The 14,420-nt window shown below is 59.6% G+C and overlaps 1 protein-coding gene across 1 annotated transcript in view; it reads left to right on the forward strand.

Annotated features, from left to right (window-relative positions):
• The window catches only part of SARDH (sarcosine dehydrogenase), a 39,172-nt gene extending 26,376 nt beyond the window's left edge, over positions 1 to 12,796 (forward strand). The window contains exons 13-16 of the mRNA XM_032865582.1: positions 8,685 to 8,847; positions 9,329 to 9,497; positions 11,107 to 11,242; positions 12,521 to 12,796. Coding sequence (XP_032721473.1) covers positions 8,685 to 8,847; positions 9,329 to 9,497; positions 11,107 to 11,242; positions 12,521 to 12,646 — 594 coding nt within the window. The 3' untranslated portion in view covers positions 12,647 to 12,796. The remainder of the gene's footprint in view (positions 1 to 8,684; positions 8,848 to 9,328; positions 9,498 to 11,106; positions 11,243 to 12,520) is intronic.
• Positions 12,797 to 14,420: the final 1,624 nt, after the last annotated feature.

The following is a 14,420-nucleotide window of genomic DNA, read 5'->3' on the forward strand; positions in this document are numbered from 1 at the left end:
CGGGCAGCCAGCAGAGGCTCCTTCCTCTCCCCGGCCGGCCAGAAACCCCTGCAAGGGACTGCACCAACCAACGCCCTGGGCCCGGGTGACGCCACCTCACTCCTTAGAACAGCCGATCTCCAAGCACATGGATTCACTGTCCTGTGGGGTCACACCTGCATCCCTGTCCTCGGGTGCCGTGGGGCCCTTAGGGGGATAGTGCCCGGCTAAAACATCTTTGTGCAGGTCCCGGCCTTGGTGCCTGGCCGTGTCGCACACCCATCCTCTCACCCCTCCTGGTCCTCCCTGCTGCTCTCTGGAGGTCATGTCTAGTAACCTGGAGGTCAGGTCACTGCTGTTTGCCCTGTGTGGCCCACTGGGAGGACCCAGTCCTGCCCTAAGGGGCTGGGAGACCCCAGGGGCCCAGCGGGTCCAGCTGTTAGAGACGAGGGCCACGTGGGGCAGGAGTATCGAGGACGGGATATAGCAAATGGTGTGGGAAGTTGGTGCCCCAGACATGCCAGAGTCCTGCCTCCGGTCCTGCCTTCTCCTAAGGGCCAAGGAGGCGTGGGCAGAATGGAGCAAAGGCTTAGTTTCCTCAGTGTTGATTTTACGGGTTTTGCTGACCTCCAAGTGGCCCAGACCCCATGATGGTCCACGATAGTCCAAGTCTAGGACATAAAGACTTTGCCATTCACTGGCCAGTAAGAGGGGTGGGGAGGTCTGCCAGGCAGGACCCCAGGCTGTGGGACCTTGGCTGTCCCAGGCCGCGTGGTGGCCTCCCAGCCAGGCAGGGAGGTGGAGCGTGGTCATCCCAGAACCCAAGAGTCAGGAACAAAGTCACCCCTGTGTTCAGCAGAGCTGGGGGCCTGCAGGCCTGGCTTCTAGTCCTACCCTGACCTTCTGGGACCGTCTCTCCTGGCCTCGGTTTCCCCACTGGCAGCACAAAGCCTAGACAATACCTAAAATCGTTTCTGAGCTATCTCATGAGTCTGTCCAGACAGGCTGAACTCTCTCGGAATCCGGGGGGATTTCGTATTCTCCCGAATAATGCGTTGTACCGGCTTCAGCACGTTCTGGCGCCGTATCCCTCCGTGTGAGGAGGCCCCGGGGCCAGAGGGGTGGGCCCGGCCAAGGCTGATGGAAGGTCCCTGGATCCCAGCCAACCAGATGCAGGAGAGGAATGTGGCTTGTGTAGCCGGCAGGGTCACAGTGCACGGAAGGAGGAGGGCTGGAGCCCAGACCGCACCCGGGCTGAGGGGGTGAGCAGGGCCCTGCCCACCGTGACCCAAACGGCCAACAGATGACCCCAGCCGAGTGGCGTCCCCGGCCGAGCGCCATCCTTGTCTTGCAGTATCACCCCAAAACGCTTGGGCCCCAAGTTCGCACGAGCCTCGCATTCCTAGAGGAGAACAGGGGGCGGAGGGAGCTGGTCCCCTTGGCAGCCGGCTGACCCGATGTCCTCGCCTCCCACGGGTCGGCCTCGAGGCCAGCAAGGTTCCCGGTGGGACGTGCTCTCTCCGTGCAGGGGCCCGGGGAGACGTGGTGTTCCTGGCGCCTTGGCCCGGGACAGGGGGCCCGTCTGGAAAGCAGCAGACGCGGGGCGGCGAGCTCGTTGCAAGGCGCAGTGGGAAGTGATTTTCTTCTGAAAATTAACTTCAGGTCGGAAGGAAATTGGATTTCTTCTCCTGACGGTGGGACACGCTCGCTGCGGTGCCGGAGGGCTTGCTGGGTTCAGGATGGAATGTCCCCCACCTGCACAGGTTTCCCAGCCGGTCGGAGGCTCTGGCCTCCCCACAGAGCCTTCCCCGCGCCCGCCTCTGCCAGCTGGGTTTTAGCCTCCGCCTGAAGTCGCGTTGTACGAGCTTGGAGATCGTCGAGGTTCTGGAAAGCCTGGGGGCCAAGGGCAGGTCCCAGGGGTGCAGCGGAGCAACACCGCAGCCACTGTTCACGGTGTCCCCTGGGCGACAGGGATGTCTTCTCACCGTGAAAGTGTCAGGTCCAGGCGTGGCTGGAATGAGACTGGACAGCTCTGGGCTTGGGAGATTCCGGAAGTCCCTGCAGGATGGAGGGCCGCCCTGCAGGGGACGCGGGGTGTTCCGACCCCACGGCCCTGCCTTGCTGCGTGGGGCAGACAGCCGTCTGTCCGGCACGAGCTGTAGCTCTGACTGGTGCCTCAGAACCTGTGGCTCCGGTGGTGGCTGGCTGGGGAGGAGTGCCGCCCGCTGTGGAGCATAGTGGCGGGGGGGGGCTGTGGCCGATTCAGCGCTCCCGGGGCCTGGAAGAGGACCCCTGAGGGTTGGGCAGTCTGTGGAGCTTTTCAGATCCTTGGAGAGGGCCACGTTCTCCACATGCTCTTGCATTTCAACCTCGTGTCTATTCTGTTCTCGGAACTCAGTTTCCACTCATCTTCCCCACCGTCCACCATCATCCCCACCAACCATCTCCATCCCCCATCACAGTCCCCGCCACCATGCCCACCACCCTCACCACCACCTCCACTGCGCCCCACCCAGCAACGACGACCATCACCGCCGTCTTTACTGCCATAATTACCTCCCTCACCTTTACCCCCGCTGCACACTGGCCTTCCGGACCGGACCACTGGGAGGAACTGCACGTCCCGCTAGCACGAAGTGATTAGAATCAAGGATGTCTTGGGAGCCTCCGGGGGTTTTGAAAGATCCTTGAATCTGCCGCCAACCGTACCCCCCATCCCGTTCCTGTGGGTTCAGGGCCCCAGATCCCTGCGGAGGGGCAGCCCAGGTTCAGATCCCTGCCTGTCTCCTGCCTCTGGGGGCCCTCGGATCCTCAGTTCTCAGTTGGAGAATGTGCCTGGTGTGTCGGGGGTGCTGTTACACAACCAAACGCCTGGAAACTTGTGAAACTGCCATGAGCTAATGTGATCTGAAGGGTTGGACGTGCCGGCCCGTGTCTGTGGGTGTATCTGCTTGAGCTCTCCTGAGATATTTACCCAGAAAGGTACACTGCAGGCTTGTTCTGGTGACGCACATGCCCAGGGCATCCTCCCAGAGCCACATGGCCTCCCCCGCCCCTGGGCGCCTGCGTGGCCTCTGACCTGACCCGGTGCAGCAGTGGCCCAGCCTCTGCCTGGCTTCATGTCCACGGACAGCTGGTGGGGCGCAGCGAGGCCCAAGCTCGAGCTCGAGCTCCTGAATCACATCTTACTAACACCCGAGCACCCGAAATTTTACTGAAATCCAAGCACCCAAAAATAGTGAAGTGAGAGTGAGTCAGTTAGGGCAGGGAGCGCGTGTCTCCTGGCGTCGTGCACGTGCGCTCCTGTTGGAAGCCCTGGCTGAGCCCTTGCGCCGCCGCTTCCCGGTCTGGCTTCCCCGGAGCGGCTGTGATGGGTTCGTCCCGGCTGGAGAGCTGTCGTAGAATCTTTAGGAAGACCCGTGAGTGGTCGTGAAGTTGTCAGGGGCCTGAAATCGGGCACGTGGGGGTCTGTGCTACAGAAGGACCCGCAGCCACTGGAGCTGATGAGCGAGCATTACCCAGGACATCCGTGGGCCTGAGGCGAGTGGCTGATGCCCATGAGCCCCCAGTTCCTTATCTGTAAAATGGGCATGCCAACAGCGTGCATCACCGACGGTGAGCACCGTGCCTGGGGTTTTATGGGGATGATTTGGTTGAGTGCTCCTAGGAGCCTCTGCAGGACACACCGTTATCATGCAGGGCTTGCAGAAGAGACTCAGAGGGAGGTCAGTCACTGGGTGCAACCCTGGGGACTCAGATTCAAACCCAGGCCCCCACTCTCGGCCAGCACGGTGCCTCCTGCTTCTGTACGAGTCTGGCCCCTCACCTCCTTGTGTCAGCATCGTCTGCGGCCTCTCCCTTGCTCCTGGTGTCCCAAACATCAAGAAAGTGCAAATCACCCAGTCCCTCTGGGCTTTAGGTGCCCACCCACGGAGGAAAGGGTCTTCTGTTTTTACCATCTTAACCTTTTTTAAGTATACAGTCCGGTCATGTTAACTGTGTTCATGTTGTCGTGCAAACGGATTCCGGGACGTTTTCATCTTGCAGAACAGAAACTCGATACTCGTTAACCAACAACTCCCAGCCCCCCTTACCCCAGCTCCTGGGAACCAGCCGTCTACTTTCTGTCTCTATGACTTTGACTCATTTAATTCCATGGAAGTGGAATTTGGATTAGGATTTGTCTCTGTGTCTGGCTTATTTCACTCAACATCATGTCTGCAAGGTTTATCCATGCTGTGGCAGGTGTCGGAATCTCCTTCCTTGTAATAGTTGAATAATACTCCGTTGTATGGATAAGGCCCATTTTGTCCCTCTAGGCCTCTGTCGGTGGCTACTTGGGTGGCTTCCATCTCTTAGCCATTGTGAGGAATGCTGCAGGGAACACAGGTGGGCAAATATCCATTCCAGATCTTGCTTTCAATCCTTTGGGGCATCTACCCAGAGGTAGAATTGCTAGACACGTGCTCATTCTATTTTTCCTTCTTTCTTTCTTTCTTTCTTTTTCTTTCTTTTTTTTTTTTTTTGAGGAATCTCCACCCCGTTTTCCCTAGCAGTTGCATCAGTAGGGCCTGATTTATCCACATCCCTGCTAACACTGGTTACTTTCTATTTTTGTTTGTTGTTGTTTTGTTTTGTTTTTATTTTTTTACAGTAGTTGTCCTAATGGGCATATCTCCTTGTGGGTTTGGTTTGCGTTTCTCTAATGATTAGTGGTAATGACCAGGCTTTCATTATACTTATTAGTCATCTGTATATCATCTTTGGAGAAACATCAATTCAAGCCCTTTCCTCATTTCTTAGCCAGATCATTTGATTTGTTGGTGTTGAGTTGTAGGAGTTCTTTATGTATTCTTGATATTAACCCCTTTTCGGCTATGATAAGTATTTTCTCCCACTCTGTAGGTTGTCTTTTCACTGTTGGCTATTCCTTTGATGCACAGATGTGGTCCCATGGGACTAATTTTGCTTTTTGTTGCCTGTGCCTTTCATGTCATATCCAAGAAGTCCGATGTCACGAAGCTTCCCCCTGGCTTCTCCTGGGAGTTTTATAGTTTTAGGACTTACACTTGAGTCTTTAATCCATTTCGAGTTAAAATTTGTATATGGTGCAAGATAGGGCCCAGTTTCATTCTTTTGCATATGGAGATGCAGTTTTCCCAACACCGTTTGTTGAAGAGACTGTCTCTTCTCCCGTTGAGTGGGCCCAGCAGCCTTGCAGAGGATCACGTGACCATGTACACAAAGGTTTACTTCTGGGCTCTCTTTCCTATTCCACTGGTTTATTTGTCTGCTTTTATGCCTGGACCACACTGTTTTGATCATGGGATCTTTGCAGTAAGTTACGAAATCAGGGACTGAGAGTCCCACAGCCTTACTCCTCTTCAAGATTAATCTGGCTATTTGAGGTCCCTTGAGATCCCCTGTGAATGCTAGGATGGATTTTTCTATTTCTGCAAGAAGTACCCCTGGAATTTTGATAGGGATACGTTGAATCTGTACATCACTTTGGGTAGCATTGGTATCTTAATGATGTTGTTTTCCATTCCATGAACATGGGATGCCTTTCCATTTACGTGTATCGGCTTTCATTTCTTTCAGCAAATTTTTGTAGTCTTCAGTATAGCAGTCTTTCACTTCCATAGCTAGGTGTATTCTTAAGTATTTTATTCTTTTTGATGCTATTATAAATGGAATTTTGAAAAAATTTCCTTTTTGGATTGTTCATTGTTAAGGTAGAAAAATGCCATTGATTTTTGTGTGTTGACTTGTAGCAGGCAGCCTGGTTGGATGTGCTTATTAATTCCCACAGTACTTTGGGGGATCTTTGGGGTGAGAAAATGGTTTAAATAAAACCTGCTTTAAGGCCCTTCCTCATGATCGTCCATGATTTTGTGACTCCAGCCAGGGCCTGTGGTTACTATGAGAGAGAGACGCTCTATTTTGCAAGGGGGTTTGCCTCGGTTTGGGGCTTGCTTTTAAAGTCAATCCAACCCAATCTTTACTGGCAGATGACTGTGTATCAGGCACCTGCTTCCCATGAACTCAATGATCTCAAGCATCGGCCTCATCCATCTATCAGATGGGGGCACGGAGGTGGGGAGAGGTTGACCCACATGGGTCTGGCTGACCCAGAGCTGATGTTCCAGATATCCTCATTCTCAGCTTTCCCCCTTTATTACATGTCCCTGCTCAGAAGAAAAGAGGACTCCCCCAACTCCACTGGCTTTAGTGGAGACATATGCAGGATGTCTTGAGACGAGTAATTTTGTGAATGTAGAAAGGCACCTGGAATTCCCCCAGACTCTTTCCCTCGCTTTGCCAGAAGCAGAGGTCCGTCTGCCCCTCTATTCCTCCGTCATTCAGGAAGTATTTTTTTTAGCACCTACTGTGTGCTGGACCCAAGCACAGGGGTGCCATGCAGAGCCAGGCCAGCCAGCTCCTGGCCTCATGGGGCTCCTGGGAGGTGTGGAAGAGCCCGGGATGGCTCTATCCCTCCCCACCGGTGGATTCAAGCTGAGCCCCAGTGCTGACCCTCTCACTTAACTGGGAGCATGTGTGTCTGACATGAACCTGCAATCCTGGGCCATTAATGGGTGAGCTTTAAAAATGATTTCTCCTGTTTCAAAATGAGATTGGCTTTGAGCCCCCAGCTCCTCCGTGGGCTGTCTAAAATTAGAACCCCGTTGACAAGGCAATCTTTGTCAGGGGCCCACGGCTTGCACTAGGGAAGCAGGGAAATGTCAACAGTACATTTTCTGTGTCAATTTTGAGTTTTTTTGAGAGGCCTGGGGAAATGGCAACTCAGAGCAAATGTTCACTCTTTCAAAAGCTTTCAGAATCCAGCCCCGAGGCAGCAAGATGATTAAAGTGTCAGATTTATAAGGAGCCGGGTCTGTGTTGGGGAGAGTGGCCTCTGCCCCCTCCTGTGTAGACAAGATCTGGCCGGAGCTGTGCGGGACTTAGGCTCAGGGCAGTGATGGGATAAGCTCCTCCATCTCCCATGAGACCTGTGCTTCCCTGTCCTCTCCATGTCCCTTTTGTTTCAAGGATAGTCCTGGGGCTGACCTCACCGGTGGGGACACTCTGGGCTCAAGAACTCACCTGGGAAGGCCAGGAAGCAGACACCTGTCGCTGGGTGTGTAGATGACATGCCAGCAAACCGACTGAGTGGAGACAAGTCCCTGGGCACCAGCCATTGGGCAGGGAGTCGTGCCCTGTGCTGGTAGTGGCCTCCATGCTGGTGCAAGCCTGACGTCCAGGTGTGCTGGCCGGCCGTGCCCGGAGACCAGCTGCTCCAGCACAGATGCGTGTGCTCAGGCCAGGCACGGTGCCCTGTTTTCACGTCATCCCTGGATGTTGTTCACATTGGTCTCCGCCACCGTGGGGGGCAGAGAAGGGCGCCGTGATGGAGTGTGCATGCAGAACTTGCCCCAGGGACACCGTGTAAATAGCGCCGTCATCTCTGTGCGGGTGGGGGTCGGCGGTCCTTTGCAGACCCCTGGGGCCCAGCTCTCACCGTGTCTGCAGCCTGGCGATAAGGTCTTTCCAACCCCACTGCAGGCCTCTCTGTCCAGCCCTCCTGACATGCCCGCTCCTGCTCGGTGCCCCTGGCCCCAGCTCTCCCTCAAGGCCTGCCCGTCTGCACCACAGATTCTGCTAACCTTGTGGCTAGGGCTGTCCTGGGCAGGGGCCTTCCTTCCCAGCCCTAGCCCGCCCTTGGCCTGGTTGCCACAAGCTGAGGAGCACCTGCTTGTGCTTCTGGCTGGGTCCTTCGAAGACTGTGTCCCGGGGACAGAGGCTGGGTCTTTGGTCAGAGCCCAGCCTCTGGCCGACGCTGACTAGGCCGGGGAGCATTTACAGGGACAACTTGGCACCGGGCTGCTTCCCCTCTTGATGCCTCTGAAACCTCGGGGTATGGCCTCGGTGAGCCGCGAGCTGTACCACCCACCTCCCAGTGGCTGGCTCGCCAACACACCTCGGAGCTTCTTAAAACCGACAAAGCCTGGCTCCTGACCCCATTTACAGGGGAGAAGAGTGAGGCCAGAGGGAGTCTGGGGCACTCGGCCGGGTCATGGTGGTGATGTCTGCGTCTGGAGCCCTGCCCAGCCCCTGCGAGTGCGGCCTTTGCTGGAACTTGCCGGCTTTGCCGATGGGATTGACGTCAGAATCTTGCGATGGGATCACCGAGGGTCGGGGTAGGTCCTGACTCCAGTGACAAGTGTCCAGATCAGAGATGAAAGTAGAGGAGATGCGGACATGAGGAGAAGGCCTGTGGTGCAGAGAATGGAGGACAGTGACCACACGCCCCTGAGGCCCCCAGAAGCTGGAAGGGGCAGGAAGGACCCTCTCCCACAGCTGCTGGAGGGAGTACAGCTTGCTGACCCCCTGATGTGGGGCTTCGAGCGGCCAGAACTGGGAGACAGCACACTCTGGCCATTTGGTACGGCCTCCCCAGGACACTTGCACAGCCACTGAGAAGAGTTGAGGCCTGAGAACCATGTGTCCGCTTTCTCCATTGACACCCTTCTTCCCCTTAAAGGTTGCCGGAGCCTGGAGCCCTGTCCTTGGAGAGCCCATGCCCGGGAGCAGGACAGCCTCCGCCCAGGGCCAGCTAACGAGAGTGGTGGCAGTAAGGACCGGCTACCAGTATGTGGCAGCTGGGCCCTGAGCTGGGTCGTCTGAGCTGTGCCCTGTCCCCCCAGGTGCGGGCCATGAGGCTCTCCTTCGTCGGGGAGCTGGGCTGGGAGTTGCATGTGCCCAGGCCAGCCTGCGTGCCCGTGTACCAGGCTGTGATGACCACGGGTGCCAAGCATGGCCTCGTCAACGCCGGGTACCGGGCCATTGACTCCCTGAGCATCGAGAAAGGTGTGTGCAAGGGTTGCGCGGTGCCGGTGGGCCGCCCAGAGCCATGCTGCAGGCACGGGACTGTCGCCCCCCACACTTCTTTCCTGCCCTGCTTCCCACTTATGCCTGCTTCCCCAGCCTGCCGCCCCCGCCCCTGCACCCTTCCTGCGCTGCCCGTGAACGCAGTCTCCCACGCAGGGCCTGGGATGGTGCTGGGGTCCCTGACACCTGTACTTGGAGGGCGAGCGGGAGACGTGCTTGCCCGGGCATGTGGGGACGGGGCCACAGCTGGGTTGGGCATCAGTGCCTGGGTGTCCCTGGGAAATCTGCTCCCCAGATCCCGGGTCCCTCCCCAGCGTCTCAGCTGACAGTGCAGAGGCTGAGGGCTCGTCCAGGGCACCTTGTGCAGGTGAAGATGCCTCCTCCCAACCCTGGGGCCTTCGGAGGAGCCCATCCCCCACCCCTGCAGGGCACTGACCCCGGGCTCTCCTCCCCCGCACAGGCTACCGGCACTGGCACGCAGACCTGCGCCCCGACGACAGTCCCCTGGAGGCAGGCTTGGCCTTCACCTGCAAGCTCAAGTCGGCCGTGCCCTTCCTGGGGCGGGCGGCCCTGGAGCAGCAGCGGGCTGAGGGCCTCCGCCGACGCCTGCTGTGCCTGACGGTGGATGAGTGAGTAGCTGCTGTCCCGCGTCCAGGGGACATGGCGGGGCACACCCTCCTCAGACAGGGTTTTGGAAAGAGAAAGGTGGCCACAGAGCCACCTCCGTGGGTGTGGATCCAGGCCGAGGTCCCAGAGTCCCAGTTACTGCGCGGTGACCTCCGGCAATGTTCTGGTTACATCCTCCCACTGCCCGGGACGTGGTGGGTGGGGCTGGGGGAGAGGCTGGGGTGAACCGACCCTCCCCACTTCCAGACGGAGACCTTGGGTGCCAGGGGACAGGGTCACTTGGCCCAGGATGGAGAGCCCACGCCGTGGGGACCCACAGCCCCCCTCCACCCAGGGGTGGCTTTGAGCAGGTCACTCTGCTCTGTCTGGGAGCTGGGCCCGTGCTGTCGCTCGGGCTTGGGCTCGGCGACTCAAATGACAGCACCAGGCTGGTGTCGGCCCCGCCACGGCGCCAAGGGAACCTGGGTAGCAACGGTCTCTGGCGGCCGGGCTTGGTTGATTTGCTGCTGACAGGAGGCCCCAGGTGGAGCCGCTTCTCCCGGACTTCTGGAGCCGACCAAAGAGGTGTCAAGAGCTTCAAGCGGGGTGGGGGGCAGAGAGGGAGCGGAGCTGTGGCTTGTCATTGTCCGGCTGCTTCTCCCGGGCTCCCGTCACCTGGGCCCTCGTCAGGCTGCTTGTCCACCACCCGGGTCTCCGGTGAGGGGAGGAGCTGGGGCTGGGATCCGCGGAGCCCCTCCGCCCGCTGGCCTCCGGAAAGTGCCTGCAGCCTGACGCCCGGAGCTCGGAGCTTCTGGAACGGCCCCTGCCACAGCCCGGCTCGCCTGCCCGGGTGTTCTCTGCCGTAAGATCCACCCAGAGCTGCGCCCAGAGAGGTCTGGTCTTGACGAAGGACATGGTCAGGAGTTGTGGGGAGCTGCCCCTCTGCTCTGGGCCCTGAGCCACGCGGGGACCCTGGGCCTGTCTCTTCATCGGCCAACGACACGTGCTCTGCAGGACTGGGTGGGATGAGAGAGTCGGGATGTGCCACAGACCCCCCGCCAGTCCCAACCTTTTCCCTCAGACAGTCTCAGAGGTCACTGGACCCTGCTTGCGCGGACCCACAGCCACGTCAGCATCGGGTCCCAACCTGGCTCCCCTGACACGGCCCCAGGCACAGTCCGGCTCTCGGCCGACATCACCAACGAGGCGCCCAGACTGGCCGGTGACTTCCGGGCGCTGGTGCAGCTGTGATTGCGGGATCATCTCTGTGATTTCTGTTCTGAATTCCCAAAAATGTGTGGTCAGCGCTCATTCCTTACGTGCACTAAAGAAAAGGACATTTGCTAGATGATGCGTCGTACTATGAAAAGAGCGCCAGGCAGAGGACAGCAAGCCTTGGGGGCATAAGGTTTTAAATTGCTCAGAAGTCAGTGAAAATCAGTGGAGAGGTGGGCCTTTCCCAAATACCCACGGCCTGTCTGTAGACACAGCAGTCAGAGCCCGGCTGCGGTCTTCTCCGCGTGGTCGGGAGCCCAGGCACAGGCATGCTGGGGGCGCTGGGTTGGCTCCGGGCCACATAGTTCCCCCCTCTGGGGGCTCTGGGGCCCCAGCCTTGTGTCTTGCTTCTTCCAGAAAGGTGCCCATGTTCGGCCTGGAGGCCATCTGGAGAAATGGCCAAGTGGTGGGCCACATCCGGAGGGCTGACTTTGGGTTCGCCATTGACAAGACCATCGCTTACGGCTACATCCGGGACCCCAGCGGGGGGCCGGTGAGTCGAGCCCCTCACCCCCAAGAGAAGCCGGGTTCCTCACCAGACACCCCTGGGATGCATGTACCCCTGCATCAAGCTGGGGGAGGGGTGTGGATTGGGGGGTTCTCCGGGCCGGGTCAGGGCTGTTTCTGTGTTTTCTGTCTGAAAGAATCTGACTTTGGGAGCTCCAGGCTTCTCTGGGTCAGAGGCTCAGCCCAGGGCTGGCACCCTCTGCACCAACAGCCTGGGGTGGACACTGGACACCTGACCGTCCTCCCAGGACCCCCTTCCTGTCCTCTCTGCCCTCATCCCAGAGGCACTCTAGGCATGGGGGACACGTGCATCTGTGCACATGAACGTGTGCACACGTGTGCACACACAGACTCGTGTGCAAGCATGGGCACAGTTTGCCACGTGATCCCGTTCTTCCCTCCACGCTGGCGGGGGAGCAGGGGTGGAGAAGGGCCCCACTGACGGCCGGGAGGGGTCAGAGCCCAAGGGGGTTCTGGAAGCTCTTGCCAGACCAGCTGGTCCCAAGGGGATCCCTAGAGGGTCACACCACAGGGCTGGGCCATGTGGCTCGAGAGAGCAGGGGGAGGAGCTCACCGTCACGACACCCTTATGGACGTAGCGGCTTGCATCGCTGGAGCACCATGCGAGCCCTGCGACCGCTGGGACACGGAGGCGCTGGAAGGCTCTGGCTGCGGGGCCGGAAGCCTGTCCGTCTGGGGCTGAGCTTTCCCGCCTGAGCCGTGGCCGTTCTTGGAGAACTCTGGGCTGCGGCTCCCCCCCCAACCCCCAACAGAGACTCTAGAGGGTCAGCGAGGAGGAGGCGGGGTGTGAGTCAGACGGCCCAGGCAGGGGTGCAAGGGACTAGCTGGGCCTCGGGAGGGGGTGGGACGCAGCGGCTCCCACCCTGGGCCACTGGGGGTCCTGGGCCCTGGGCTGCCTGCCTGCATGGCTGGGAGAGGAGTCCTCTACGTCTCAGAGCACGGCCCAGATGCCCTGTCCGTGGCTGGGCCCTGGGTGTCGTCTCTGTGCTGAGAACAGGACCCCTGAGCGAGGCCAGCGTGCCCAGGGCCCGGGCACACCGGGCTGTCTCCTGTTGCCCAGATTCCCGGGGGTCTGCGGCTTCTGGGGCAGGAGGTGGTCAAGTCCCACTCGGGGCCTTACCTGCTCAGGACGGACCCTCGGTCTGGAGGGGGGCCCTTGGCACAGAGAGGCGTTTGCCTCAGGTGGGTATGAGCCCCGCACCCAGCAGGTACGAAGGCCTCCACCCCTCCTCTCCTGCATTAGGTCTCGCTGGACTTTGTGAAGAGCGGGGAGTATGCTGTGGAGCGGATGGGGGCGACCTGCCCTGCCCGGGCTCACCTCAAGTCCCCCTTCGACCCCGACAACAAGAGGGTGAAGGGGATCTACTGATGTCCGCACGGGCGGAGCCTCTGCCGAGCGGGAGGCTGAGACCTGCTCCGTCCTTGTGACTGCGATGCGGTTCCTGTCCTTGACTTTCTTGTCCCGTGGTCCTGGGGGAGGACCTCGTACAGGGTCTTAAGTGACCCCTCAGTCCTTCTCTGGGCTTTCAGAACTCACAAACATCTACTGGCATGACCCTCCTCCCTGCCTTCCATCCCTGGGTCCTGGGTCCCTCCTGCTCTGCCTTGTCCCCCCTGCCTCCCGGATCACACCCCCAGGACAACGATGGCCACCAGGCAGCCGCAGCAAAGCTGCGCTGTGTGGCCCTGCCCAGGCAAGCCTGACCCTCTGGGGAACAGAAGGCGACAGATGCGTGGGGACGGGGAGGACGGGATTCCTGCGGACACACAGCAGAAGCAGCCAGAGGACTGGGGGGTGGGCAGGCCCTGGCTGATTTCAGAGGCTCCCACCCCTGGAACCGGTCAGGCTAATAAAGTCGAAGTCGTGGGAAGACGTTTGGGTTTCAGATGGCCTTCGGAAAGTTTTTTGCCCCTCAGCAGACCACAGGCCAGGGAGCTCGGGCCTCTGGCTTTGACACGCTTCAGGCAAACGAGCACTTGCAGCTCCCCGGGTGGGCCCAGCTCCTGCCCGAGAGGTCCTGGGGAAGCCGAGTGGACCCCGAGGAGCCGGAAATGGAGAGGAGGGAAGACAGCTTTCCTGATGGCCTGGCCTGCTTCCCCAGGCCCTGCGCTTTGGCCACAGAGCCCTGGACTGGGCCGGTGTACGTGTCTCCCCCCAACACTGCCCGACCTGGGAGCGGCAGGGGAAGGCTGAGGTTGCGGGGACCAGACCCAGGTCCCGATCCCACCCCTGCCTCGGGGCTGCGCTTGAGACAGGCGCCCTCGCAGCTGGCGTGTTCGCTTCTCCGCTGGGGAGAAATAACCCTGATCTCTCCGGGAGGGGCACTGGTCACACGTGGGCAAGGCCACGGAGCAGCTCCCCGAGCTCTCCTGCTGCGTCCCCACTGGCGGCAGGAAGGTCCAGACTGGGCTGCGGCCCCAGGCTCGCTGCCTCGGGGACTCAGGGATGGGCCAGATGGCCGGGACCTCCGAGTGCCCCAGGGCCCGTTCCTACTCCCAGTCCAGACACCTGTTGCCCTGCCTGTTCTCGAAGGTTCTGCTGGACAAGGAGTAGCAAGGCGCTTGCTGTCAGGAATTCCGGGCAAACAGGGCTGAGCTTGGCTGGGAGTCAAGACAAGGAGACAGGGGCTCCTGTGCCCTCGGACTCCACCTGTGTGCCAGCCTCAGCAGTCCCGGAGCTCACAGGGCCCAGGGCGTGTGGGCTGTGCCCCTCCACAGGGCAGGTGGAAAGCCCCCCACCTACGTGACAGTCTTGCTGGTTCCCACCTGTCCGGCGGGTTGCACTGGCCTGTCAGAGACGGCTCAGGTCCCAGATCCCCACACACAGCCCCGGCCTGAGCATCAGAGAGGCCGGCATGTCCCCTCTGGTCTCAGGGCTGAGTGGGGAGGGACCCTACGGGCAGGGATGATGTCTGCCTCCCCAGTGAGGACCAAGGGCCTGGCGGGAGAATACCCAGGCGGGAAGGGGGGTAGAGGGGGAGCGCTCCCTCCGACTCTGGGTGCCTCACGTGCTGGGAGTTGGCACAGGCCCTCCTCCCTCCGGCATGGTGGACAGAGGGGACAATGCAAGCTTTAGGGAAAGAGAGGCACCAGAAACATACCCAAAATGATTGTAGACAGTGAGCCCATCATGTGCTAAGGTC

The sequence above is a fragment of the Lontra canadensis genome, unplaced genomic scaffold (assembly GCF_010015895.1).
Source record: "Lontra canadensis isolate GAN:19392208 unplaced genomic scaffold, GSC_riverotter_1.0 scaffold30, whole genome shotgun sequence".
NCBI lineage: Eukaryota > Metazoa > Chordata > Mammalia > Carnivora > Mustelidae > Lontra > Lontra canadensis.